The sequence below is a fragment of the Aureobasidium melanogenum genome (assembly GCF_000721775.1).
Source record: "Aureobasidium melanogenum CBS 110374 unplaced genomic scaffold scaffold_16, whole genome shotgun sequence".
Lineage (NCBI taxonomy): Eukaryota > Fungi > Ascomycota > Dothideomycetes > Dothideales > Saccotheciaceae > Aureobasidium > Aureobasidium melanogenum.
Window position 1 is genome coordinate 133,215 of NW_024470068.1, and position 26,052 is coordinate 159,266.

A 26,052-nucleotide genomic window follows, 5' to 3' on the forward strand; every position below is an offset into this window, starting at 1 on the left:
TGCGGAATCTCATGACATTTTCCATCTTGATGTTTCTTACGCACTGCACTGCACTGCACTGCATGTCGCCTTTTACAAAATGTCGCTGTATGTGCGACTCGACCTTATATGCTCCTGTCCGGATCAGCTAAGGCTACAAGAGGAGGTCTGTTCGCATTTCACTTCTATGTACAAACGTTTTTTTTTTTTTTTCGAGGACATGTTTCTCTTTGTACAGTGATGTGCAATCATCGCTGTTGTTCTAGCCGCCAAATTTTCCTTTCTTTCGATGCTTATCGTCATCTTTGTCCAGCGAGGTGCTCAAGGCGTAACAATTTCTTTATCTGTCCGGTGTGTGCCAGAAGAAGCAAAACAAAAAAGGGGATAAGGGAAAAAGGTTTGGATACTGCTCGGGGTATGTATGATTTGGAAAAAAAGGTCTTATCTGAAAAAACACCAAAACCCAATTGTATATCTGGATTTCTTCTTCATCTCTTGTCACCTGTATTCGATGGAAAATCCAAGGGTTTCCATCGCACTTGTATTTTATGTTTCGTGATCACCATCTTCTTCTTCTTGCCTGTTCGGCGTGGTGCAGGAAAAGGGTTGTCTTCCGAGTCCCGTCCCGCTTGTGCTGGACAACCACGAACACGACGACGCAGCAAGACGATCACTGCTTCAAACAACAATTCGTCGTCACGGATCATCCAAAAGCAGCAATCACCAATGACAACTCTCTCGGGATGTAACAAAACTCTGTTCTGAAACAACTCTGATGTCAAATCTTCTTTTTCTTTTTTGACCCCAACTCTCTTCTCCAACAAAAAAAACATCTCCAACAAGGAACAAAAACAGAAAAAACGACTCCAAAAAAATTTATTTCTGGACCCCAAACAAAACATCTGACATTGCCATTGACGAGTCATGGGTAACCTTCAAGTATATTACCTTTTTGTAAGCCCACGTTTCGAAACACGATTGTACGGGTTTAACTCTCATTTTTAATCTTTTGCAATTTTGCCTGATCTTTGACAGTGAAACTTTGTTTTCGTCATACGAACGGGTTGACAATAATAATAATGTGCTTTCTGTGATGACAATTTTCTTGGTCGGTATTCTTTGCCTGTCTATCTTTTTGAATCTACAGACAAGGTTTTCCGATGAGCAAATTACAGTGTTGGTCATTGGGACAGAGAGATGTGCCATGTTAATCACAAAAGGGTAATGTTTCGATATCACAATTGCATTTTGCTCGGATATCGGATTTTTCGGATATCTACTTGCAGTAGTCCGTTCGAAAAGATTGACAATCTGCTTCCTTGCAAACGAAATCACACCCAATCGCTCCAGCTGCCTCTGTACTTGAAAGGCTCCTGACCTTTTAGTGCGGGTTGCTCGGCCGCGAGTGTCCATTCCACACCCGCAGCAGCAAAGGGGATGTGATCGACGTTTCCTTCTGCTTCTGGGATATACCCCAATTCGCAAGACGAGAAGCCTACTTTGGGGTGTTTGATGTAGTAAGCATCAAACTCTGGGTTTAGTGCTTGCGTGAGTGTTTCTACACTGCTGTTGTCATGCAGAGAAGACCATGGTTTGATGCAAGTGGTCGTCTTGCATGTTTTGAGAACCAGCAGCAGAGCATCCAGACGATAGATTAATTGCTGCCATGAACGACCAGCGAGGGAGTAATCCCTTGCTAACTTTGGATCGGCGAAGAAATTGTGCATCTGGTATGGATCAGTGTGCAAGTCGTAGAATTCGTGTTCGCCAGTGCACCAAACGGAGTAGTAGAGACTGTAATTGGCGCTTACGAGCCGCAAAGCTTTGTATGTGTTGTTTGCGTAAGAGAGTCCTCCGTGTGGTTCCGCGATGCCGAATTTTCCTTCTGGCAGTCCGATGCCCCAGAACTCGACGTTGACGTGTTCGCCGCGAGGCGATGTATTGTTGTCGAGTATGGGTATGGCTAAGCCGTCAAAGTCGTTGCGAGTTGCGCCGGCAAGAGAGAGTAAGGTCGGTGCCATGTCGGTATGGGAAGTTACGATGTCTTTGGTTGCGCCTGCAGCAATGCCTGGTCCGCGGACAACCAATGGGATGTGGATATCAGTATCGTAGCCGCACTCTTTGCCGGGTTGCATGCGATGCTGACTAGCATGGAAACCATTGTCAGTGGTGAAGAAGACATAAGTGTCATCGAGGACACCCTTAGAGTCGAGAAGATTGACCAAACGCTCAATCATCTCGTCGACTGACTGCAGTGCGCGAAGCCTAGCACGCTGAAACTCATCATTGTACTCGATGTTCGTGTCGTTGAGTCTGGGTAGTTGAGCTATCCAACTTGCTCCACTGGCCTATTCATTCAGTCATCAGCTTTTATTCTCGTCTCTCTCGGAATATGCTTCTTGTGTACCTCTTCAGGATTGAAGTCTTCAGTTCTAGGAATTCTGTAATCCTTGAACAGATGTGCGTGACGTGGAGCATATTCAGGAATCGCAAACTTATTGACGGCACCAGGGGCGAGCACTTCGAGTTCGTTTAGACGACCGCTAGGTGGATGCGCAACAATATTGCTGTGAGGAGCGATAGGTGCGACCGTGACAAACCAAGGGGCATCGCCTTCGATGGCCTCTTCAAGGAAGCCATACGCCTTGTCAGCCACCACATCGGGCGAGTATTGACCCGAGTAGTCCTTTGGTGTCTCCCCATTTCTGGTCATTCTTGCGTGCCAGTAATCGTAGGTGAAAGGATCCAGCAGGAAGTCAGAGCCATTGTAGCCCTTGACAAAAGGCTGGTCGTAATTGTTGATAGTGTGCGCGTTCCAGAGCTTGCCGGTATAATATGTGTTGTATCCAGCAGCCTGCATCCACAAAGGAAGATAGTCATCATTGATACCTTCCTTGACGATCTTAGGGTAACCTCCATAAGGCGGGCCGACATCAGTGACATTGGTATTGTGAGCAGCTCTTCCAGTCCAGAGATTGACTCTTGAAGGACAGCAGATGGCAATTGTGCAGAAGTGGTTTTCGTAAGAGGTTCCCTTGTCGATTAAGTGCTTTTTGAGCAGAGGCATATGCTCGACCGATCCCATGTGTCCATCCTGGTCGTCAGTGATGATGAAGAGGATGTTTGGCTGCTTGGCCAGCACCGAATTGGCTAGAGCAGCCCATGCTGATAGCCTGAGCAGATTGAGTTTCATCCCGCGTGTCGATGGATGACCTCGGTTGCGTTGCAGTTGGGTTGGAAGCGCAGTGACACGCTTCGAGGAAGTTGATCGGTTGTCGAGAACGAAAACAACAGTTGCTCACATGTGATTCGATTCAACAAGTTCAAGCCGGCTTCGCCTCACCAATTGCTTGAAACAGTGAGCTCAATGCATGAGGTGCGATGGCGTAATCGTATTCGTGGACGGTCGGTGGTTGTTGACAACGGCACACTCGCGCTTACTGGATGCTTCAAACATGCTTTTGACTTCGATATCCATCCTGCTCAAATACTTACCTGAAGCTACAGCACAGGGAAGATATACATGATGTTTAATCACGATACAAATCTGGACTTCCACGAGATGCGAGGCAAGCACCCTCGCGTGTCGCGTGCTGTGAGCACGTCGTTGGCAACCAAAACCATCTCCTCTCATCACCATCTACCAACAGCTTTTGCAGAATCGTGATGGTAGACATCTCTCAAAGATAGACAACCCTAAAATATGAACGCTTCTTCGATGCTACAACAATTGGACGAATGATATCACGGTTCGACATTCGCAAAAGCTCCAGATAAATGCGTGAAAAGTATGTAACATTTATTCTTATACTACGATCTCATTCCTCAACCCAACTCTCATATGTGATCCATCGTGTATAAATTATCTAAAGCGCATAAGTTAGCACTTTTGTCTTCTCAATCTTCCATTCGAAAGTATGACAGAAGAAAGCAAGTCAAAAACAAATTGTCAGATTAGTCCAAAGCATCCGTCATGAGAATCGGAACAGGTCTCCAAACCGGATAATCATCATGTTGAGCTTTGACTTGCTGGGCAAAGAGAAAAGAGAGAAAGGGAAGGAGCTTACCATACGATAGGTTGTCGCGAGTTGGCCAAGCACCAAATGGTTCTCCAGAGCGCATCTATCATGGTCGTGGAAGCATCATCTGTTTCATATAACACACGCCTCGGCAAACCATGATCGATGCGCTTCAGAGATGAGTGTCGGTCGCATGTTGTGGTGAAGGAGCGCAGCAAAGATTTTCGGTTTTGTACGGAGAGCTCACATCAAGCCGAAGTTCTACCGCAGGCCAAGGGCGACCCTGGCACGGTCTCCTCAAATGGGTCCCTCCAACCTCACAGGTTTGAGTCTGTGCAGTGCTGGCCAAAGTGGGATTGAATCTTTCTGAAGCCTAGAGTTGATAGTAGGGTCATAATAATACATTGGAAAGGATAAAAGTTGGATGGTTTTTGTTCTCATAAAATGCAACAACCTTTCCCAAACGCCTCGCCAGTAAAACACAGACAAAATCAAGACGAGTAGAGTACAGGGGACAATCGAGAAGAGAGTGGAAATGAGCCCAGACGGATAGAACCCTTCTAGAATTCACCGCCAGTTCTGCCACCACCTCCAAGGGCAGAAGCACCCCAAACACCAACCAGACCCCACATGCCAACTCTCCATCCCCTCCACAGACCACCAATACCCTGTCCTTTCTTCTCTCTCCTTTGCGGTATCAGACCAGGTCTAGCGGGAGTACTCATGCGGCTCTGTGGGGGTTGCTCGCGAATGCCTTCCTCCTTCATGATGCTCCAAGCAGTACCAAACACGCCCTTGTAGGGGCCGACAGGAACGATTGTGTCCATTTCTGGGCTGCTGACAGACTTGCTACCGCGGAATGAATTCATCGCAGCTTTGTTGTATGCGTGTTTGTGAGAAGACTTGAGGTGAGATATTTGGGCGCGACGAAGGACGGTTTCGAGAGGAAGCTTGAGGAAGAGCTCGGTAGTTGAAGTAAGGAAAGTGGCAAGAGAGTAGGTGGCTGGTGTTGAGAGTGGATCGATGCGGAAGTATTGGCGAAGGACGAGCGGAGTGCTGGTGCTCAAAAGAGTAGGAAGCGTAGAGTGAAGGAGTGTGATGGGGAAGATTGAGGTAGGAACTGTGAGACTCGGCAGGAGGCGGAGGTTTGGTAGAATTGCACGCGGTTGTGAATTGGTTGGTGTAAGGATAAGTCTAGAAGGATCAGCATGCGAAAGCCATAGAGATAGATGGTTGCATACCTCGTGCGGACAAGATCAAGAGGAGCAAGAAGGAGACCAGCAATGGCCGAGGCAGCAACTGCAATGCCTAAAGAGGCCAGGGGTGAGGGACTGTCTGCAAGATCAAGACCACCCATTGCACCAGCAACGACCTCTGCGGGAACAGAAGCCAAAGACGAAGGGTCAGGCAGATCAAACAGAGCAGACAGCAGGTTCCGGGTCCAGCCCTCGACAGCCTTGAGCAGAACGTTGTAGATGAAGGTGGCATTAGTAGCCTTCCACATAGCAGCAGCACCAGCTTGCTGCCATAGCTGGGATAGGGCCTCCATGACCGAGTCTGGTCTTCGTAGCTGCAAGACATGTGGAGCAGGCGACTGGTCTCTGGACGAACGTGAGGGCGGGGTACGAGGACGACGAGAACGAGATCTATCAGACTCGGCCGCTCTTGTGGGCTTGGTGGGAGTAAAGTAGCTGGGCTCATCGGGGTCCGACTCATCATCGCTCGGGGGGTACTGGTCGACAGCAAAGCGGGCAGAGGTTCTTCGTCTCAAGGTGGATTCGGCATCGAGCTGAGTAGCCAGGCGGACTTGTAGAATCGTCTTTGCAACATCAAAGGGCTGTGCGAGAAGGACCGAGGTGTATTTCCACAAGGCTTGATCGAGGACCTTGCGGCCCATGTCGGCGACGGAAGCCGAGTCGCCATCGTTCAGGAATGAGGAATAGTCGAGGTCGTCAAAGACATGGCGAGCTGAAGTGCCCAGGCTGCTGGATGGACCAGGCGTGGAGCTTGTCGCGTTCACGTCTGCAGGCGGCAGGCCGATCGAGGGGGGACGGTAGTAAGGTCGTAGAGGGTTCGGCGTGTCGCGCGAGGTCGACAGTTGTACTGGATGTGCCATGGTTGTGTGTGTATATCGAGGTATTTGGTAGAAGACCGCCGTGGTCGGAGAAGCTCCAGAATCCCGCATTTCGCTGCTGACCACTTTTTGACTTCCGTCATCACCAACACTTTCCTTTCTCAGTCACCCATTGTGTCTACGATTGCACCTTCCTTGCATTGTCACAATGTCCGTCGCCGCTTCCAGATGCGCCGCTAGATTAATACAGCGCTCGCTGCGCCCTTCCCTCTCGACCTCGTCGCCGCTTAGATCCGCCATCCCGCAATCATCATACCAACCAACTCGCCTCTCAATCGCTTCCACCACAAAATTCCCTTCAACGCGACCATTCTCTTCTTCGTCATCCCTACTGCATGGCCACCTCGACCCTCCCCAGCCCGGCGAGGAGCGCAAAGTCACTTTCATCGACAAGGAGGGCGATGAGCACACTTTCGAAGTAGCCGACGGCGACAACCTGCTCGACATTGGTGTGTTTGCTTCAAATTAACAGTTCCAATCATCACTGACCCTTCTCCAGCACAAGCCAATGATCTCGAAATGGAGGGCGCATGCGGCGGCTCATGTGCATGCTCGACCTGCCACGTTATCGTCTCAGACCCGGACATGTTTGACAAGATGGAGGAGCCCGATGACGATGAGAATGACATGCTGGATCTGGCCTTCGGTCTGACAGAAACAAGTCGTCTGGGTTGTCAGGTCAAGATGTCCAAGGAACTCGATGGCTTGGTCGTCAAGCTCCCTACCATGACCAGAAACCTGCAGGCCAGCGATTTCGCCAAGCGATAGACATATCACGAACATCGATCAAGTTTGTATATAACCATTCTCCCTCTGTATTAACACATCTCGAAGCATAAAAAGTTGTTCAAAATATCTATTCTCTTCATCAGACCTTATATTTTCCACCGCCAAACCTCAACCAACAAGGGACAGTAGTGCATTCTCGTATACCTATCCACTCACGGCCATCTCTGGACACAGCTCGAACCCGAAGAACGATAGATATGGCTGCATGACTCCTTGGTTTTCCTATTTTGCAACATTTCCTATACATTTTCCGATAATTATACATTGTGCCATTTTGGTCACCTCATTGATGTAGGCTCCTACCGTGGGTTCATCTTGCAGTGCGAGGAGAGAAAGAAACCGCAAAGGAAAACAAAGGCAAAGTACGAAGTGACGTTGTATTAGAGCTTGCTTCCTTGACCGCGTTCTTTTATCAAGCAGTGGACATCGTTGAAAAGGTACCGTTAGTTGAAGAGAAGGAGGCTGGAGCTGAGACCCGTCTGGCATAATAGGTGCTTTTTGAGTGATTCAATCGATCCAAAGCATGTATTTTAAAGAGGTTCCAAACATCGTCTCTGAAGGTCTCGCTTTCTATTTAGTTGCGGCAATCCAAGCCTCATGCAATTTCTTTTGTCTCTCCCAGTCTTTCTTGAGTTTCTTGCTCCTGCTTTTTGCGACTTCCTTACCCTCCTTGTCTTTCGTCGGAAGACCCTCTTCATCCCACTCTGAGAACTCGGCCGTGCGGAACATTTCTAAATGAGACAACTTGCCCTTCTCCAACTTCTCACGCTCTTCCTTTTCCTTAGCTTCCTTTGCTGCCTTTGCTTTTTCTAGCTTCATGGCGGCCAAAGCTTCGCGATTCGCGCGCTCCTCACGAAGAGATGCGTTCAAGGGACGTACGAGAGCAGGTGCATTGGCGCGGTCCTCGAGATAGATGCCCAGGTTCCAAAGAGTGGTGTCTCGGAGTTCGTCGCAAAGGGGCATGTATGCCTTGGGAGCTGCCTCACTCTTGATCAAGTCGTTGAGTTTGCTCAGCCAACCGACTGTAGCCTCGGCAGCTGCAGCACCCTCTTTTGTAGTTGGTGGTGTCTTAAGTGCGGCGGCGTCAAAGTGGCTGAGGATAGCGGGTGCGTCTATGGTACCTGCAATGGCCTGTTTTCGTACCTCATCTCTGATCTTTGCAAGAGGGTACACGAATGGTGCAACGTCAGAATCGACCTCGATGCCGCTCCACGAGATTCCATGAGCAGGTGGGTTGGCGTCAAGACCCAGCATTGTGACAATAGACGTGATGTACTTGGCAATTTCAATCGTCACTTCGTCGCTGACACCAGTCTCGGAGTTGAATGCAGTGACCAGATCCGAGAGAACTTTCATCACTGTCGGCGTATCAAATGAGTCCAAAAGAGCATCTTCCACAGAGATCTTGGCGGATTGGAGTGCTTCTTTCAGAGGGCCATCGGGTGACAGACCAGTGTCGCTGTCAACTATCCCTTGGGTTGGGTTGATCTTTGTGTCCAGAGCCTTAAGCATGAAGTTCGAAATTTTGTCTTCCCACTGCGAAGCGATCTGTACGATTGAGTCTGAAATTTCCAAAGGAGCGCGATAGTTTCCGAGAAGGAAGACGATTCTCAGGCCACGAGGTGTCCATGTTCCCTTGGCCAGGGCTTCACGAATAGTAGTGAAGTTCTTCAGACTCTTTGACATTTTTGCGCCAGAGATGCCCAAGTGACCCATGTGAAGGAAGTAGTTGACCCATGTGCTGTCTTTTTCGGCCGGGCACGAGCAGTGGAAGGCCTCTGACTGGACGAGTTCGTTATCGTGGTGTGGGAAGGCCAGATCTATACCACCTGAATGGATATCCATGCGCGAACCGAGCACGTCAGAAGCCATAGCACTGCACTCGATATGCCAGCCAGGACGTCCAGCACCCCAGGGACTGTTCCAAGCAGGCTCACCTGCTTTAGATGCCTTCCACAACGCAAAGTCTGCTGGAGACTTCTTGAAAGAAGTACCCTTGGCTGCTAGCGAGCCTTCACCCTCGGCAAGAAGCGCAGAATCGGCCTTGTTCCAGGGCTCCAGACGAGCATAGACGCCGCCTGCCTTTTCCCAGGCTTCAACATCAAAATAGACACTTCCATTGTGCTCATAAGCGTAGCCATTGTCCTGGATCTGCTTGACGAAATCTGCAATCTGGGGAACGTAGTCGGTAACGCGAGTGATGGTGGAAGGGGGCAAAACGTTGAGGGCAGTCATATCTTCGAAAAAGTAGTTCTCGTACTTCTTTGCAAGGCTGTTGAACAGAGCGTGGTCATTGGCATCGATGGTGGAACCAAATTGAGCATCGAGGTAAGGCAGAAGGACACCAGAGGCCTTGGCGTAGTAGTCGGAGGCGTTAGCCTGAGCAACGAGAGCTTCGGCAGCAGTGGAAGCTGTCTTGATGTGCATCTTGACCTTCGCTTCGTTGTCTCCAGGGGCAGCACCATCGTTGGCCAAGTTCTTGCCTTGTAAGACATGGCCGTAGGCCTTTTCTACTGCTTGTGTGTAATCGGAAGGTGAGACATCCTCAGGCAAAAGAGACAGGTTCTTTGAGACGTATGCTTTGAAAGCAGTACTTGTGGTGTCGAGGACGTCAGTGTCAATGTTGTCGTGTTTGTTGATGAAGTTGGACAGCAAGTGTTGTTGACGGGCAGCAAGAATGATCTTGTCATCTACGTCGGTCACTATGCGGAGAGTTAGACATGTAGCAGCAAGATGGGGTCATGTGTGTCGGTACCATTCATGACCATGTTCACATCGTAGCCCAGATGTGTCATGATTCTTCTGAGGATATCCAAGCTGACATAGTTGCGCGCGTGGCCCAGGTGAGAGAAGTCATATACAGTTGGACCGCCTGCCGTCTCGTCAGTAAAATACTGACAGCATTAACCTTGTCGCAATTCATACAGCTATACCACGAAACTTTTCCCGATTTCAGAGGCACGAAATCAACCTTGGACCTAGTCAATGAGTTCCAGAGCTTTAGTTTGGGGATTGTGGCTTCTCCAGCTGGGACTGGAGGAGGGTTCCATGGTGGTTGCACCGTCGCCATCTTCCCTCTTGAACGATGTGGTGACGATGTGGACAGAAACACGCGAGTCGGAGTTCTGGCAACTGGTGGGCGTCCTGTAAAATGGAAAACCGAGAATGACTGTGTCGCGAGAACAGAAGTCGCAGAACGGAGAGGTCGCGAGAACGAAACAGGCGGGCGAAGAGGTATCCGAAGCAGAGGCGCAGACGATGGGAAACAGCTGAGCATCGACGAGCTCCTTGTGATGTTGCAGAGAGAAGGAGCGAAGAGTCACACTCGACTCTAGAAAGCTCTCGTGGACCCTGCGCCTGCACTTCCTGCCTGTCGCTGCGCTCGCTGGTCGGCGCGGGAGTGCCCCACCACCTCTCCGCAATCCTTGGCGCATCTCGAACTCGGTCAGAAAAATAATGTTGCTCTCTTCGACCCGCCAAAACACATCAATGGCCGCCTCAGACTTCAAGCCGTCGCCCTTTCTGGAGGCCGGAGCTGCCGCTTCTATCGGCTCACTAGCAATTTTACATTTGAAACGCGATCAACTCATCCCTGTCGTCCTCAAGTCGACCGCCGACGATGGCTACGCAGAGGGCGCTGTCACCAATACCCGCTTTGGCTCATTCCCACACTCGACCTTGAAAGATATTCCATGGGGTACACAAGTCCGCGCCTCAAAGGTCGACACTGGTTCAAGAGGTCGTGGTGGCGTTAAGCGCAAGATCGACGACACAGAACCCAAGGAGGCCATCCAGGCTGGCACAGGCTTCGTGCACTTACTACCACCCACCCCCGAGAGCTGGACCATAAGTCTGCCCCATCGTACCCAGGTCGTCTACACTCCCGACGCCAGTTATATCCTGCAAAGACTCCAAGTTCGTCCTGGTCAAACCATCATCGAAGCTGGCGCTGGTTCAGGCTCGTTCACGCACGCCTCAGCACGCGCCGTCTTCAACGGCTACCCTTCGCAAACCTCGTCAGAGCCTTCGCCGAAGAAGCGTCGTTATGGCCGCGTCTGCAGTTTCGAGTACCATGAACCGCGTGCCATTGGTCTGCAGGACGAAGTTCGTGCTCATGGCCTTGATGACCTCGTCCGCGTGACACATCGCGATGTATACACTGATGGCTTCCTCCTCGACGAACAAGATCCCATGAACAAGTCTCCCAAAGCCGACGCAATTTTCCTCGATCTCCCTGCTCCTTGGATGGCACTTAAGAATCTAACCCGTCAACGTCTCCCAGCTCGTACCGCCAAAATCATCGCCAACTCTGCTTCTTCAGACTCTGCCGATATTAATGCTCCTTCAGAAACAGAAACACCTTCAGAAGAGCCTACCGAACCTTTCATCTCTCCTCTCAACCCCAATGTCCCTATTCACCTTTGCACTTTCAGTCCCTGCATTGAGCAGGTTACTGCCACAGTGGCTGCCTTGCGCCGTCTTGGCTGGACAGAAATACAGATGGTCGAAGTCATGCAAAAACGCATCGATGTGCGACGAGAACGCGTCGGTCTACATGAAGAAGGTCTACGCGGTGTAAATGCTACAGCCGCAACTGTAGACGAAGCCGTGAACCGCTTGCGCGAAGTCGAGGGCCGATTCAAGGAATGGCACGAAGCTGTCAAGGAGGCTGATGTAGTGGCCGAAGCCAACGGACAACCTAAACCTCGTCCCAGCAACAAGGACCACCCGGCGAGCCATTTTGAGAGCAAGCAAGCAAGACTCGAACGTATCAAGAAAGAGGCTGAAGAGAGAAAGACATACAAGGAAGGAAGACTGGTGCACAGAACCGAGCCTGAGATCAAGACGCATACAAGTTATTTGGTCTTTGCAGTCCTACCACGGGAATGGAATGAAGAGCAAGAGGAGAGGCTGAGGAAGAAATGGGGTACGGAAGGCCAAGTCTCGACGGAAGATACCAGCAAGAAAGGAAACAAGAAGAGCAAGAAGACGTAGATCATAGACGTTATACGCCGCATCTGATGACTAGCAATTCACAAAGACCAAACCAAATACCTCTTGCGATTTGCATATCGATGTGTTTCTCTGATTGGTTTCTGTAAATCACACATGTCTCAGTCAATCATGGACAAACCTCATGGATCAAGCGACATGACTCTTATGGGTGCTCAGTCAAGCCATTTATCGACATGCACAACCAGCAAGATCATCCTGAGGAATGTCTTGCGGCTGCGCTGGTAGTGCGATTACCAATTTCAAGATTGATCATCATTGCAAAGGGAGTGGAAGAGACGTGAAAACAAGGGAGACATACATTTGTTAAAACTATAGACTTTAATGGTCGAGGTGTCCCATCTTGTAGGTCGTCGCCATGTCCTGGGAGCCACCACGAAGGGGCCCTCGTGAAGACGGTTTTAAAAGTGGGGTAGGATCAATCTCGACACACGCATCGGAGTCGCCAACCAGGTAGAGCATTTGACCGGCTGGCGATGATTTGAGTTGGTGGTCTTGGTTGAGAAAGAAAAGAAGAGAGAGCGACTTCTCTTTGTAGTGAAAAGAATACGTCAAGGTCCGTGCATGCTTGGCGTGAGCTGCGACAGTTCTGCGTCCGACGGCGACTTGCGAGGGCCATCAAGCAAATACTCGATACCACAGCTCACCAAACACCCACCTCACGCGCTATTCCTTACCATTCAGAAGACGCTCTCCATTCAGCTATCATCCGATCATCGAACATTGTTGCATCCAAAGCTACGCTATAAAATTCAGTCGACCACATCACCGCCATATACCATCCTCTGCAGCGCCAGCTTGTCACAATTTTCTCTATCTTGACTTTGTCCGCCTGAGATTCGCGCCCACTACACCCTTCCGTCCTTGTCCAGCCTGCCCAGCTAGCCTTCTCTTCCATCCGAAGCTCCCCTCTGTTCCGCATCCTTTCTACAGCTAGCAGTCGTCGCAATGGACAAGGACAGAGACAACCTTTGGTCCCGTCGTACAAAGTATCTACCCCACTATCCCTTCCTTCCCGGACTTGGCTAATCGTGTCTTCGCGCAGTGTTGGTAAACTTTCCCTGTCGATGGACAAGTCAGACCGTAATGATGGCCACACGTCTTCGAAACGCTTCGGCAGCACATCCTCCCATGGTCGCAACAACCCTTTCAACGCTGTTACGCCTTTGAGTACTAGTGGTATTTCCTCGCCCACTACTGGAGCTTCTGGCGCTTTCGGTCTGGGCTCAGGCGCCTTTGCTTCATTTGGTTCTGCAACAAAGACACCCAAGACACCCGGCACCGCATTTGACTTTGCCAAAGCTGTCGCTGGCACACCCACGACCGCCAACTCGGCCGAGAAGAAGGATGGCGATGAGAAGAAAAGCTTTTCCAGAAAGGTTGCGCCTGTCACAACGCCTCGTCCTACCACTTCGCAATCAACAGAGCCGGCAGCACGGGGCAATGACAGCCCATGGCCGCTCAAGTACACATGGGTCATCTGGTACAGACCCCCCACGTCCAAGAACTCAGACTATGAAAAATCTACTAGACCTATGTGCAAAATTTCAACAGCACAACAATTCTGGCAGGTCTACTCACACCTCAAACATCCCTCTGGACTTCCTACCGTGTCAGACTACCACTTCTTCCGTGACGGCATCAGACCTGTTTGGGAGGATGAGGAGAACAAGAAGGGAGGAAAGTGGATTCTAAGATTGAAGAAGGGAGTGGCAGACCGCTACTGGGAGGATCTGCTCTTGGCCATGATCGGAGATCAGTTCGCCGAGGCTGGTGAGGAGGTTTGTGGTGCAGTTGTTAGTGTGCGCAGTGGCGAGGATGTTTTCAGCATCTGGACCAAGAACGACGGTGGCAGGAACGTCAAGATTCGGTAGGTCTTGTGAGGCAATGTGATAGCAAGACATGGGTGCTGACAGATTAATTCAGGGAAACCATCAAGCGCGTCCTGTCTCTGCCAGCAGACACCAACATGGTTTGGAAAAGCCATGATGACAGCATCACTCAACGCAGCGCCATTGATCAGGCACGTCAAGAAAAGACAGGCCACCACGGCGAGAGACGCCGCAACCAGAACCAAAGCTCGACGGGCAACGGCACGGGCGAGCAGGAGAAGGCGGCAGCATCATGAAGCGGTATATGACGACGTTATGGCAGTCTTGGGCTGCATGTATTTTAAGGCATTGATTACCTGATACCTAAGTGGAGCGTTTGGGATAGGAAAGCTGCTTTCTCGGGTGGTGCGCGTGGGGCATCCAAGGAGGAACAGGGATAGCAGGTATGCATTGGCACCTCGAACGCGGGGATCGGCCATTCAGGTGGACGGCAGATGAGGCGGGGCATTCAATCAATGTAAAAGTACAGGTCTCAGCACCAGCAAGCGGTGCGAAAACACGGTCGCTGGTGTAGACCGCGTCAAATGAACAAAAGCAGTAAAGAAGCGCCGGCTGGGGATATGCGTAGGTAGTAGATATGACGAACGGTCCGCGACTCTCCACAAATTGGCGGTATCGGAAGGGACCCTTAAGAAAGATCAACTGCCGAATCATGCGCATCTTGACATTGTCCTCGCGTTTTTTCGACTTGTCGCCCAGTCACACGAGCAAACATGCACGCAACAACATCAGAGATGGCGTCGGACAGGATTGTCGACAAGATTGCTGCGCTGCCAGATGACAGCACCTATTTCTCTCTGGAATTCTTTCCGCCAAAGACGCAGCAGGTGAGGGGCGATCATGAGGGGCAGCAAAGGTGCTGGAAACAGAAATCTGATTTGGCCTCTAGGGTTTCGCAAACCTCCACGCCCGTCTCTCTCGTATGGCACACTCACTACGACCACTGTTCGTCAATGTAACATGGGGTGCCGGCGGCAGTACTTCGACAAAGTCACTGGCTCTGGCAGAGATGACACAACGCCAATTGGGTCTCACCACTTGTCTACACTTGACCTGCACAAACATGTCACGCAAGCTTATTGACGAGACTTTGGAACAAGCAAAAGCTCTGGGCATTAGAAACATCCTTGCCCTAAGAGGCGATCCCCCGAGAAGCGACGAATACAGATCCAACGAGCTGGAGAACCAGGAAGAGGATGACAGCAACAGAGAGTTCACTTGGGCTGTGGATCTGGTACGATACATTCGTAAAGAGTACGGAAACTACTTCTGTATTGGTGTGGCTGCATACCCAGAGGGCCACTCTGATCAATCCCACCCCGAGCACCAGCATGCAACCTACGATCTGCCCTACCTGGTCGAGAAGGTTGAGGCCGGTGCCGACTTCCTCATGACACAACTTTTCTACGACATTAGCCTATATCAAGGTTACGAGAGAATGCTAAGACAGCACGAGAGCGGTGTTTTCAAGTCCATCCCCATCATTCCCGGCTTGATGCCCATTCAGAGCTACCAAATCCTCAAGAGAACCACCAAACTGAGTCATGCGAACCTTCCCTGCGAGGTGTCCAACAGACTGGAACCCATCAAGAACGATGACGAAGCTGTCAAGCGTGCTGGTGTCGACATTCTGAGCGAGATGGTTGAAACACTCAAAAAGAGCCCCTCACCCGGACCCAAAGGATTCCACTTCTACACACTCAACCTGGAGAAGGCTGTCGCACATATTGTAGAGCGTTGCAAGCTGATCGGTGCAGCCAATGACTTTAGCGCGGTAGAAGACGATGACACTCCAGTCGCAAACGGCAACGGCGACAAGAAAGCAAAGGCACGCCGCAGATCTTCGCTCGCCAACTCTGCACCTCAAAACCGCGTCGTTGTCGACAAGACCACGAGGTCAGCATCTCATGGAAGCTCATCGTTCGAAGCTTTCGATGACGAGGCCGGTGTGCCAGGCGAGGACCCACCATCTCGCGCAGACGCTCTAGCAATTTCAGAAGGAGAAGGTGCTTTGGGACGAGAGGCAACATGGGATGACTTCCCCAACGGAAGATGGGGTGATGCTCGCAGTCCGGCGTATGGTGAGATTGATGGTTACGGTGTCAGTTTGCATGTCTCGATCCCAAGTGCATTGAAGTTGTGGGGTCACCCTGTCGACACCAAGGATATCACAAGCATCTTCGAGCGTCATGTTCGCGGCGAGCTCAGTGCTATTCCATGGAGTGAAGAAGGTCTCAACCCAGAAACTGCGACGATCAAGAACGAGTTGACTGGTTTAATTCAGAAGGGTTGGTGGACAGTTGCCTCTCAACCTGGTGTGAACGGCTTCCGCAGCGATCACGAGATCTTTGGCTGGGGACCACCTGGTGGTTTTGTCTTCCAGAAGGTATGTGTTGAAGTTCTGAGGCAGGACCATGATTGTTGACATAATCGACAGCCTTTTGTTGAATTCTTCTGCTCACACGAAGACTGGACACGACTACGCGCCAAGCTGGACAAGGACGACCAGGTCACATACTTTGCCTGCAACGGCAAGGGCGACTTCCAAGCAGCAGATGAGGAAAGCTTGAACCCAGTCACCTGGGGCTGCTTCACTGGCAAAGAGTGCGTAATATTTTTACAGCCTGTGTGTATTCATCCGGCTAACAACTCATCCACAGAATCGTTACACCGACCATGATCGAAGCCGTCTCCTTCCGCGCCTGGGCCGAAGAAGCCTTTGGCATCTGGACCGAATGGCGACACGTATACCCACCTCGCTCGGCATCAGCAAATCTGCTGCGTGACATCAGAGACAACTACTGGCTTGTCAACATCATCCATCACGACTTCACCGAAACAAACGGTCTATGGCAAATGCTCTTGGATGCATAGTTCCGAAATAGCAAGAGAATGAATTGAATATGGGAATTTTGAGAAGCACATATACTTTCAGCCATGTTTGGAAGGAACATTCTTTTGTTTCTGTATACAACTACTACGAATTTGAAGTGGAAGACATCGTTCTTTCCGTTCTTCAGAGTGCTGTTTCCTTTCCGTGTGCCAAAACTTGTTACAGTGTAGATATGATTGAGATGCATGATATGTTTTGGTATTGGGACTGTGATAATAAAAGACTTTTTCCTTCCCCTATGTGGCGTTCTGCGAGGGGCATGGTTTTCTTTTTTATCAAAGCATATCGTGCATTCCGACAGCTCGAAATGTCCTTACATCGTCAAGGGCTGCGTCAACGGTCATGAGTGTGCATCGGCCTCCACTACATTAGAAGATTGCAAATTCATCGGGTTGTTGAAGATCTAGCCAGGGCTGATTCTCTAGATCTCTAACTCTACTTCTTGATTCCAACCACGACCAAATTCCTTGGACTGTGTCTAAACTCAAACACCGGCTCCACCCAAGCATCAGCAACCTCATCTTGCTCCTTGAGGAACAACCATCTATCCACCACGATAGCAGCTTCGATGACTCCAGCACTGAACGCCATCAAACTCCACATGACACTCAACTCTTTGCCTCGTTCCTTGAAGTCTGATTCATATTGACAGATCTCCTCGTCCCTCATTGTAGACATCTTCTCCTTGAACAACTCGCCTCGAGTGGGGTCGTTGATGAGTTTTTCGAGAGCGCCTCGGACGTACGCTACAAAAGATTCGTAGCACGATTTTCGCAGTGAGCCGAGGATGATGGGTGCAGTGCCTCCACCAGCCGACCAACCCAGAGGACTTCCGTTGTTGTTTTCCACATCCGCGGGCTCTGGAGCAGGTACAATACCCTTATCCATGAAGATTCTCTGCAACAAAGCGCGGTAGAAGTGGCGTTTGAAGAAATCCTCTGAATCTCTCTTGCCCCAGTTTTGGGGTGCTTGGACGGCCATCATGCGGGCTGTGATGTTGAGACGGACGCCCTTTCCACTGGATGTGTCTTGGTTGCAGAGGCGTGAGGACATTGGGAAACCGTGCGGGTCATGGGCTTCGGAGGTTTCTGTTAGACGAGGGTGATTTGATCTTAGAGATGGTAGCTTGTATGTTGGAGGGCCTAGACGTTCTGTCACCAGATTATAGCAGCAGCTGTCTTGAAATTAGTACGTTATACAGTGAAAGAGTCGTTGTGGTCGATGCTTACCCGACTAAGGCCACTGCAGAAACGGCGGGGTTGAGTAGGAGAGAGCGGATACCGTGGTGGACGAGATTACCACAGCTATGCAGAGATATGATGAGAAGGCGAGGATCTTGAGCCTTGATCGAGTTGTCAAGTTGAAGGTTACCCTCGACGAAATTGTCGGGAATCTGTTTTGAGGGTGGTGCTTCTGTTGTGGCGGTCTCGAGGTCTGAGGTCACCTTCTCTCGTACAGCATCCTGATCTACAATCTGAGGCACTACGCGTGAGAGGTCGCCGTCCTTTATGTAGTGTTCGACATATTGGATGCTGCCAACTCCTGAATTTGAGATCTTGAGAGTTGCTTGTGCAGGCTTTTCTTCTTCGGCAGGAGCTTCTGCGCGAAACCCTCTTTCTCCTTTGAGATCTTGTTTTTGCGGTTCTTTCTCGGAAATGCCTTGTTCGGCAAGTGCTTGTTGCTGAAGTCTCCATTCCTTCTTGTTTACCATGGTCTGTTGCTTTGGCGCTAGTTTGGCAAGCACATCCCAGTTTCTCGCTCCCTCAATGTTGTGTGCTCTACTCTCCAAAGCGATAATGTGTTTGTTGTATGGTTCCGATGCCAGCGCTCTACCCAAGTAATTCTGGCCAGCTCCAAAGTCAACCAAATGTGTAATCTCCTGATTCGTAGACTCGGCAATTTCAGTAGTCAGTTTGTCAAGATACCGACAGAAATTATCAACTTCGTGGATTTTCTTGACATTCATGCCGACGGCTACCTGACGGGCAAGTGTATGTGAAGTTTTTGGTCCGTTGGCTCCTTTTCGGTCTTTTCTGTTGATTGGCGTGTGTTCCCGTCGAAGTGATAACCTTCTGATTTGCTTGATATATTGCAACAAAGATTCCGGCGGTACAGGACCTTCTCTCCAAGAATTCGTTTCTGAGTTGAAAATGTTCAGGTCTTCCCGCATGAGTAGATCCAGAATGTCCATTATGTCGTGTGCTCGGAAAAAGTCTCGCCATTCTGGCTCAATCACCAAGGTATAAAGATCCGGTTTGCGCGTGAAGAAGTCAAGTACATGGACACCACCACAGAGGGCATGCAACAATTCAGAAGATGCAATAAAATCCAGCAAGGAGTCGACATATTGCTCTGGGCTCTCGAACTCAGGTGAGCACGGCAAGGCGCTCTCAGGACCCATAGTGGCGCGATGTCAGACAGCACTGATCTATAAAAGCCTGTGTTTCAGCGCTAGTTCGTTAAAACACTCCGGTATGGTAGAAATACAGATGGATATAAAATAGTTGGCGGGAGAGAAAAAAGTACTAAAAGTTTAACGCCGCGGCTAAAGACCGAACATGGGGTCCAGCCCACGACTGGGGAAGCAACTTGGTCTCCCCAAATCAACAACAGCTTGAAGCCATCCAAAGCTGCTACTCTTCCTTTCTTCTCTCTTACAATTCAAACAATGAGCTAGATTGGCATTGCGGCATAGGCGGGCCGCATGTTACAAACACGACACATCACAGACCATGGCATCCGAAGACCCCTTTCTCCAAGTTCAGGCGTACGTCGCAACCTCCTGCAATTCATCTCTATCGCAAAGAACCACTTTATCTGACTTTGCTGTACAATTGCAGTGACGTGCTCTCGCTCCTCGATACTACGCGACCACTCTTCAACAGTTATATCCGCATCCGCTCCTCTGCCTCTTCAGCCACCAGCCCCGAACTCGTCGAAGCACGCTCCGAACTCGAATCCACCCTTACAGACCTCAGCGCTGACCTGCGCGACCTAGTCGACAGTGTTAAAGCTGTTGAACACGATCCTTACCGCTATGGCCTAGAAATAGACGAGGTAGAGCGACGACGGAAATTGGTTGAAGATGTAGGCGCCGAAGTTGAAGACATGCACACCGAGCTCGCAAAAACAGTCGAGCAAGCACAAATACACGGAAAGGGCAAAGGCAAAGAAACATCATTACCGCATCCTAGCGCTTTCGACAGCGACGATGAAGAGATGGGAGATGGTGACTATGCGCAATTCGAACAGCAAAGACAAGAGGAGATTATGCAGCAACAGGATGAGGCATTGGATGATGTCTTCAAGACTGTAGGCAATTTGCGCCAACAAGCAGATACCATGGGCCGCGAGCTCGAAGAACAAGCAGACCTGCTTGATGATGTTGACAATATTGCCGATCGCGTGGGAGGAAAGCTTCAGAATGGCATTAAACAGATTGGTTGGGTCATACGGAAGAACGAAGGTTTGTGCTTTCCCTTCGTTATCTGTCTACCTCCTCTTTCCTCGTTATTCCCGTTGTTTTGAATGTTCAGCATTTCAAAATCGAACTCTTTACTGACGACTGCCGCTCTATCCAGATACATACTCCAGCTGTTGTATTGCAGTTCTGATTGTCGTCTTGATCATCCTGTTGATCTTCTTGTTGGCTTCATAAACAAAATGCGCCGTCGTATCCGTAACGACCCATGACAGAACAATTCAAAACCCTTTCACCGCAACTCACTCGTCTTTCTTACATCAGGATTGATCACAAAAGTCATGAGCGGTTCTCCCTTGCCTTCCTCTAAGTTTCGATCATATCGTGAGTCAGTCGACTTACATGTGGCAACCTCGTGGCGAATGACGCAGCTACATTCAAGGCATCGTCATATTGTCTGCTCTGCTATTGTTCGCTCGCTCAGAGCGCGAGCAAAAATCACATTTTGAAAGTGCCCACAATAAGTGTCATCTAACCTTCTCTCATGGTAACCGAAGAAGATAATCTGATTGAGTATCAGAAACACATGACATATTTCTTCAAGAAGGTCGGGTGAATCGGTGATATTTGTCCTTTTTTTGCTTTTTTCTTGCTTTTCCCCAGGTCGTTATTTATCTGGGGTCTGGGCTTCTACGATCTCCCTCAACGACATGCATCACCATGATACAACATGCTTGCCATGCTTTTGTTGTTCTTCTGACGTGTGATGATCAACGATACAGCGTCTACGTTCACCGTTCACCTTTGCGACTCATGTGCTGTATTTCTATTTCAGTATACCGTATACGAAGAATAGGTCACTAGACACATAGCCATTCTGAGCAAAAGCATTTCTATCCCTTGCGAACGATGTGTGGAGAAGCAAGGCACAGCGCAAGAAGAACAAGCGATATGCAGGTCGGCAGCTCTAACCAAAGCATGCCATCCGTTTCAAACAGTGTGCTTCTACACATGCAGGATGACGAAGCTATACTAAGCATTTTCCCGAAGCAAGATACTGTACCGTTTAGCAGATTCGTTATAGGGCCAGTGCTGTGAGATGGCTGGATATGATGAGATGGCGTGAAATAGCGATGAGCCGTAGTGATGGAGATGGCAGGTGATGCCAGAGCCGGTATGGCGAGCGATGACAGCCGCGATGACAGCCGCGATGGTTAGCGATGACAGAGCCGAGAGGGCTGTCCCGTACAAGACCAAACCTCATCGTTTGTCCAGGCGATACGAGCTGGCACGTGGGCACCTACTTTGAAAATCGAGATTAGAGGGCTTCGATCCTAGATTGTAGGAAGCGTCGACGTCGACGGTGTGGTGACCTTAGTCATGGACTGCTATGCAGCTTGCAAGTTGCAGAGGTTCGAGACAGCTCGTTCGTCCATGGTTACACTATTCTACGTCTTCTTTCGATCGCGGCCGATGACTTCGGAGATCAAGATTGCGCCCGGCAAAGCACATCGGTCGATGTCCTTTCTGGCAGAGTTGAATGCACACGAGAGACGTGAAGAATGATACGAGACTCATCACTCATGGGAGGCAGTATGATCGATGGTCATCGGGAAGGGACCCAGAAAGTTGCACAATAGGTCGATGGCTTGTGTTCGACTGCTTAGCGAGCAGGATATCGTCTGATACCAGGAGATCCCTGACTGACGCCTTGCAACACTTGGCAATGATGACAACCTTCTCGATGAACATTCGGTGTACGTATAACCTGATGCCCTAATATGAAGATATTATATTGAGCCCATGACGCATGAGGCAGAGCACAGTCAGCGGAACACCTTGGTCTGCATTTCGCAATTGAGGAGAGACGGCCTCGACCTGAAAGTGCCCTGGACGCGGCACGCCATGCCGATAGGAGCACACTCAATGAGTGCATAGAAATAGGGGAATGCTTGCAAAAGTACAGATTTAGGCTGCAGACGATGATCGATGGTGAACCCTTGCATGCATACTTGTCAAGCAGTGGACCAATGATGAGGACCGATCGTCTACTCCGAAAAGGACGACTGGGTCGCTCGCTGTCAGCATGGGGACGAGCAGTTCGAATTCGAATAATACCAGGTGATATGACGAAGCGTTACGAAGTGCGTGCCTCTTACTTCGCTAGCTCAAACCCTTTGCTCCTATAAAGGTGACCGAAAGGGGCAATTGATAGGTGATCATCCTGGTACTTGTTCATGTCTGATGTCAATCTTCCTCCACACGACGAAAGTAGGAGGCGAGGTCGAAAGTGGAGTGCAGCACAAAAGTAATACAGAGGCAAACAACATCATAGGGCGCCAGTCTGTGCATCAGTATCATTGCATGTCTTTCAGGGAGTCCCAACTAAGTGGTTCTATCGACGTCAGAACTGGCCCAGCGTGAGGGCAGTTTCGCGGCTGGGGATGGATGGTCGTTGCTGCTACGGACGACAAGGCACGAAAACCTTCAAGCGCTACGTCACATGTCGGTGCGTCCATTTTGGCGAGTGAACGGTGGTGGTGGCGGCGGCGGCGGCAGCGGTCCAAGTGACCGGCGTGTTTCGTCGGGTGGTCTGTCTGTCCATAGATGCCGTCAATGTTGAGTGATGTTGGTACAAGTCACGAAGGAGGGTCAGCGGCGTGAACCTCGAGTCGTGAGATCCCCAATGGCATGTACCGCGAGGCTCGCCGCGGTCTATAAAGCACATCAACGTCAATCCACAGAGTCAAAGGAATGAGGTCCCACTCGCAGATGTTGAATGCGGAGAGTCGTTGAGCAGTTCGTTTCGAAGCAATCAGCGCCATCTGAAGACCTCGAACCGAGAAGATACCCCAGTGATGCACGACGGCTTTGTTGCTCTCGTCCGTCTCACCCCCCTGACGGCACAACGCCCGACCAGTGAGAGCGACTGGCCGCGCACGGCGAGAGGGTGAGAGAACCACGGGCAATTTTGCCAGCTACATCATGATGGACAGGGTCTTCTCTAGACGGGGCCTAGCCTCCTCGGGTCCGCTGTTGCACACAGGGCAATGAGCTAATTGCGGGTTTGTTAGATCCAATGAGAAATTTCCGATACTCGCGGCCTCCCGCCCCCATAACAGGGCCTCTGACCATCGGGCCCTTGACGCGGGAATAGACCTGTTTTGCTGGCTTGCATTAGACTTTGCCAACCGTTGTGCTGCCGATCTTAGCACCGACGCCTACAATCTAGAGGCGCAGGGTCTGACGTTGATCCAATCCGGCCCCGTCATACTCTCTGCTCCTCTGCTCACTCGAGCACTTCTTTGACCGTACGAGTTCTGGCATATAAGGGACCCGGTTCTACTCGTCCAGAATTCTATTCTCATCAACACACTTCCACTTCGAAAAAACATTCATCAAGTCTTCCCACTTCACACCGAAGCATATCTTCTTCAGCCAACTCTGAGCATTTTCCATTCACACTTTCAAACAAACAAATATCAAACACAATGGCTGCCCCTTCTGAGATCCAGCAAGTATACATTGCTCAGGACTACAGTGAGCCTATCGCTCCTCAATATGAGTTCCCTCAACACTACGACCTCAACGACCCCGACTCTGCTCGTCTCTCATATCAGAGACTGATGCACGAGCACACCAAGCAGCAATTCGAGCTTGCCACATCATCTGCTCGCCGTCGCGCTTCTCCTCCAGAGCACGACATTGCCGGTCTTCGCAAGGAGACCTCTGGCATGAGCATTGACTCCACCTCTTCTTAAAGATTTCGGTCTGCGACCAAATCATGAGCATCCTTATAGCACACTGCCTTGTGTTGCAGTATGACTGGATTTTACGACTTCACATGGAATGGCGTTCAACACTTTTTACTTGGGAATGGGGAGCCTCTGTGAGGCAGGAGTTTGTCAGATGATCGTTCGAGCCGGGTTGGACGTTTTGGTGTTATTATCTCTGGCATGGCTATATGAGATTATATGTCTTGTCGATATTAGTCGACCTTTTTTTCCAGAGCATTTGACAGCCACATGTCTTGCTATCAGCGCAAGCCTTTTTTTCAATCTACACTTATGCTACACCCATACATTATTCTTTCCTCAATTGTGACTTGTTTTGGATCCTGCGAATGTCTGTCTTAGCGGTTTGTGAGTTGAGTTCGCCCTATCAATGATTTTAAGCTTCGGGTAGTCTTGTTTCCACTGCTCATCACAATCCTGGATGTGACAGCAGATCTTTGTGAGAGTACGCGAACGCATGTGGGAACCTTGCGGACTTGGGACGCAGGCTGACAAGAGGCGCCTGCAATCCTTTCAACGGCACGAGACAACAGGCAAGCACATCCTTTGTTGCTCGTCTCACTTGACAACCACTCGCAGTGCATCTCTTCGCAGATCACCAACGAAAGTCGATAAACCATGTCATAAATGCTCGAATGACCTTGACGACCCCTCTCGAGCTGAACAGCCGCCAACAAGCACCAGACTAGATTACCGACACCCAAAGATGAAGCTCACATCAGAGAAGCTCAAAGTCAAAAAGATTGAAAAGCCGATTATTAGACTTTGATTGACGGCTGGAATTTGATACGACCGTGGACCAACCGCAGCAAGCTCCGCATAAGCCAAGGCGGAAGGCACACGGTTTGCGCCGTAGTGGACCTTGAGCGGTTTGCAGCACAACGAAGGATGGATCTGCAGGTGTCGCGCACGGAGGAAGGCAGCTGAGAGTCTGCGACGCCATCGACGTGAGATATTGCGACAAAGTGCATGGAGCAAAGTCCGGACACGGCACAGAGATGATTTTACAGGGACTCGACTTGATCATGCAAAGATGTTACGGAGTAATGTCCTTCAAATGATCTTCTGGAGGGGCGGAGCAGTGTCAGCCACCATCATGACTGTCTCAAGGGGTCAAGATAAGATGTATCCTCAAGTCTTCGCTTAGCAAGACTCGGCGAGGTATACCGGTGTGCGTCAGGGACGGCAGACCGCTGGACGAGTGGCTTTCGTGGATGAAAAGTCGACAAGCTACAGTCTCACCTCGCTATAGCAATCATCCGTACAGCGATATCCTCTCTTAAGCGATTTTTTTCAGCGATTTATCTAACTCCTCGTACAGATATCGTTATTCCTCGCCCTCTCGATATATCGCTGCCTCTAGAGCTAATTATCGCTATATCGAAGTCGCTATAGCGCCTCCGAAGCCTCGCCGGCAATGCGTAATTACTACTAAGTAGAGGATAGCTCTTCGTCGCTACGCGTAGCACTATAAGCTTAACTAGTAATAGCTAGCTAGCTAGTTCGAGTAGTAATTTAGCTATTAACCGTCGTAAGGCACTATCTCTAAAGCCTCTTAGCGCGCTTTAATAAGCTAGACTAGCGTAATAAGGGCCCCTTAGTTAAGAGGCTTTACATATAGTACTAGCTAGAGCTTAAAGCCTACCTCTTTAAGTAGTAGCTTTAAATTTAGACTTAAGTACTAATATTAAACGATCTTATTAAGGCCGCGGCCCTTTACTTTTAGTATTAACTACTAGTCTATTACGACATAGAAGTACCTTAATTTAGTAATAGCTAGCTTAAGAAGTTTAAAAGGAGGCATAGCATAGTAAAGTAAGTTCGCTATAGTAAAGCTAGCTTAATTAATAAGGCTTTAATTACTAAGTAGCTAGTTACTATATAGGTAATAGCCTCTTAATTCTACTTTTCTAATACCTATAACTATAATAAATCTAGCCTCTATTAAAAAATTACTTTTAATAGAGGCTAAGCTATAGAAGCTATTACTAGTATAAAGCTTAAAAAGGCTTAGATTACTATCTACTTTTGCTATAACGTAGATAGTAGCTATAAGCTATTTTTCTAGTTTATTAGTAAGTATAAAAGGCCTTAAGCTTTTAGCGCTACTAATATTAA

The 26,052-nt window shown here is 49.7% G+C and overlaps 10 protein-coding genes across 10 annotated transcripts; 6 read left to right on the forward strand and 4 right to left on the reverse strand.

Annotated features, from left to right (window-relative positions):
• Positions 1 to 1,310: 1,310 nt before the first annotated feature.
• On the reverse strand, positions 1,311 to 3,172 carry M437DRAFT_76680 (Arylsulphatase; the record flags this gene model as incomplete). Its single annotated transcript, XM_041026670.1, has 2 exons — positions 1,311 to 2,327; positions 2,387 to 3,172. 2 exons carry the CDS (start codon positions 3,170 to 3,172, stop codon positions 1,311 to 1,313), a joined length of 1,803 nt encoding a protein of 600 aa, XP_040878129.1.
• A 1,386-nt stretch (positions 3,173 to 4,558) lies between these two features.
• Positions 4,559 to 6,114, reverse strand: M437DRAFT_86003 (uncharacterized protein; the record flags this gene model as incomplete). The annotated part of the gene is made up of 2 exons (XM_041028381.1): positions 4,559 to 5,192; positions 5,240 to 6,114. 2 exons carry the CDS (start codon positions 6,112 to 6,114, stop codon positions 4,559 to 4,561), a joined length of 1,509 nt encoding a protein of 502 aa, XP_040878130.1.
• A 322-nt stretch (positions 6,115 to 6,436) lies between these two features.
• M437DRAFT_10421 (electron transfer protein) lies at positions 6,437 to 6,900 on the forward strand (the record flags this gene model as incomplete). The annotated part of the gene is made up of 2 exons (XM_041018563.1): positions 6,437 to 6,581; positions 6,632 to 6,900. Coding segments are annotated over 2 exons (414 nt in total), but the record flags the coding sequence as incomplete, so codon positions are not given.
• Positions 6,901 to 7,491: 591 nt separating this feature from the next.
• On the reverse strand, positions 7,492 to 9,991 carry M437DRAFT_76683 (uncharacterized protein; the record flags this gene model as incomplete). Its single annotated transcript, XM_041026671.1, has 3 exons — positions 7,492 to 9,623; positions 9,677 to 9,793; positions 9,847 to 9,991. The coding sequence occupies 3 exons, from the start codon at positions 9,989 to 9,991 to the stop codon at positions 7,492 to 7,494; spliced, it is 2,394 nt and encodes a 797-aa protein (XP_040878132.1).
• Positions 9,992 to 10,410: 419 nt separating this feature from the next.
• M437DRAFT_52772 (putative tRNA methyltransferase subunit GCD14) lies at positions 10,411 to 11,916 on the forward strand (the record flags this gene model as incomplete). Its single annotated transcript, XM_041022414.1, has 1 exon — positions 10,411 to 11,916. The coding sequence occupies one exon, from the start codon at positions 10,411 to 10,413 to the stop codon at positions 11,914 to 11,916; it is 1,506 nt and encodes a 501-aa protein (XP_040878133.1).
• A 966-nt stretch (positions 11,917 to 12,882) lies between these two features.
• M437DRAFT_86007 (IF4E-domain-containing protein) lies at positions 12,883 to 14,062 on the forward strand (the record flags this gene model as incomplete). The annotated part of the gene is made up of 3 exons (XM_041028382.1): positions 12,883 to 12,923; positions 12,980 to 13,804; positions 13,861 to 14,062. The coding sequence occupies 3 exons, from the start codon at positions 12,883 to 12,885 to the stop codon at positions 14,060 to 14,062; spliced, it is 1,068 nt and encodes a 355-aa protein (XP_040878134.1).
• Positions 14,063 to 14,560: 498 nt separating this feature from the next.
• Positions 14,561 to 16,700, forward strand: M437DRAFT_52448 (methylenetetrahydrofolate reductase-like protein; the record flags this gene model as incomplete). Its single annotated transcript, XM_041022357.1, has 4 exons — positions 14,561 to 14,653; positions 14,716 to 16,212; positions 16,264 to 16,430; positions 16,487 to 16,700. The coding sequence occupies 4 exons, from the start codon at positions 14,561 to 14,563 to the stop codon at positions 16,698 to 16,700; spliced, it is 1,971 nt and encodes a 656-aa protein (XP_040878135.1).
• Positions 16,701 to 17,154: 454 nt separating this feature from the next.
• On the reverse strand, positions 17,155 to 19,120 carry M437DRAFT_52430 (uncharacterized protein; the record flags this gene model as incomplete). The annotated part of the gene is made up of 2 exons (XM_041022353.1): positions 17,155 to 17,893; positions 17,949 to 19,120. The coding sequence occupies 2 exons, from the start codon at positions 19,118 to 19,120 to the stop codon at positions 17,155 to 17,157; spliced, it is 1,911 nt and encodes a 636-aa protein (XP_040878136.1).
• Positions 19,121 to 19,451: 331 nt separating this feature from the next.
• M437DRAFT_52744 (uncharacterized protein) lies at positions 19,452 to 20,377 on the forward strand (the record flags this gene model as incomplete). Its single annotated transcript, XM_041022405.1, has 3 exons — positions 19,452 to 19,486; positions 19,560 to 20,185; positions 20,301 to 20,377. 3 exons carry the CDS (start codon positions 19,452 to 19,454, stop codon positions 20,375 to 20,377), a joined length of 738 nt encoding a protein of 245 aa, XP_040878137.1.
• Positions 20,378 to 23,631: 3,254 nt separating this feature from the next.
• On the forward strand, positions 23,632 to 23,826 carry M437DRAFT_12575 (uncharacterized protein; the record flags this gene model as incomplete). Its single annotated transcript, XM_041018663.1, has 1 exon — positions 23,632 to 23,826. A coding segment is annotated over one exon (195 nt), but the record flags the coding sequence as incomplete, so codon positions are not given.
• Between the last annotated feature and the right edge of the window lie 2,226 nt (positions 23,827 to 26,052).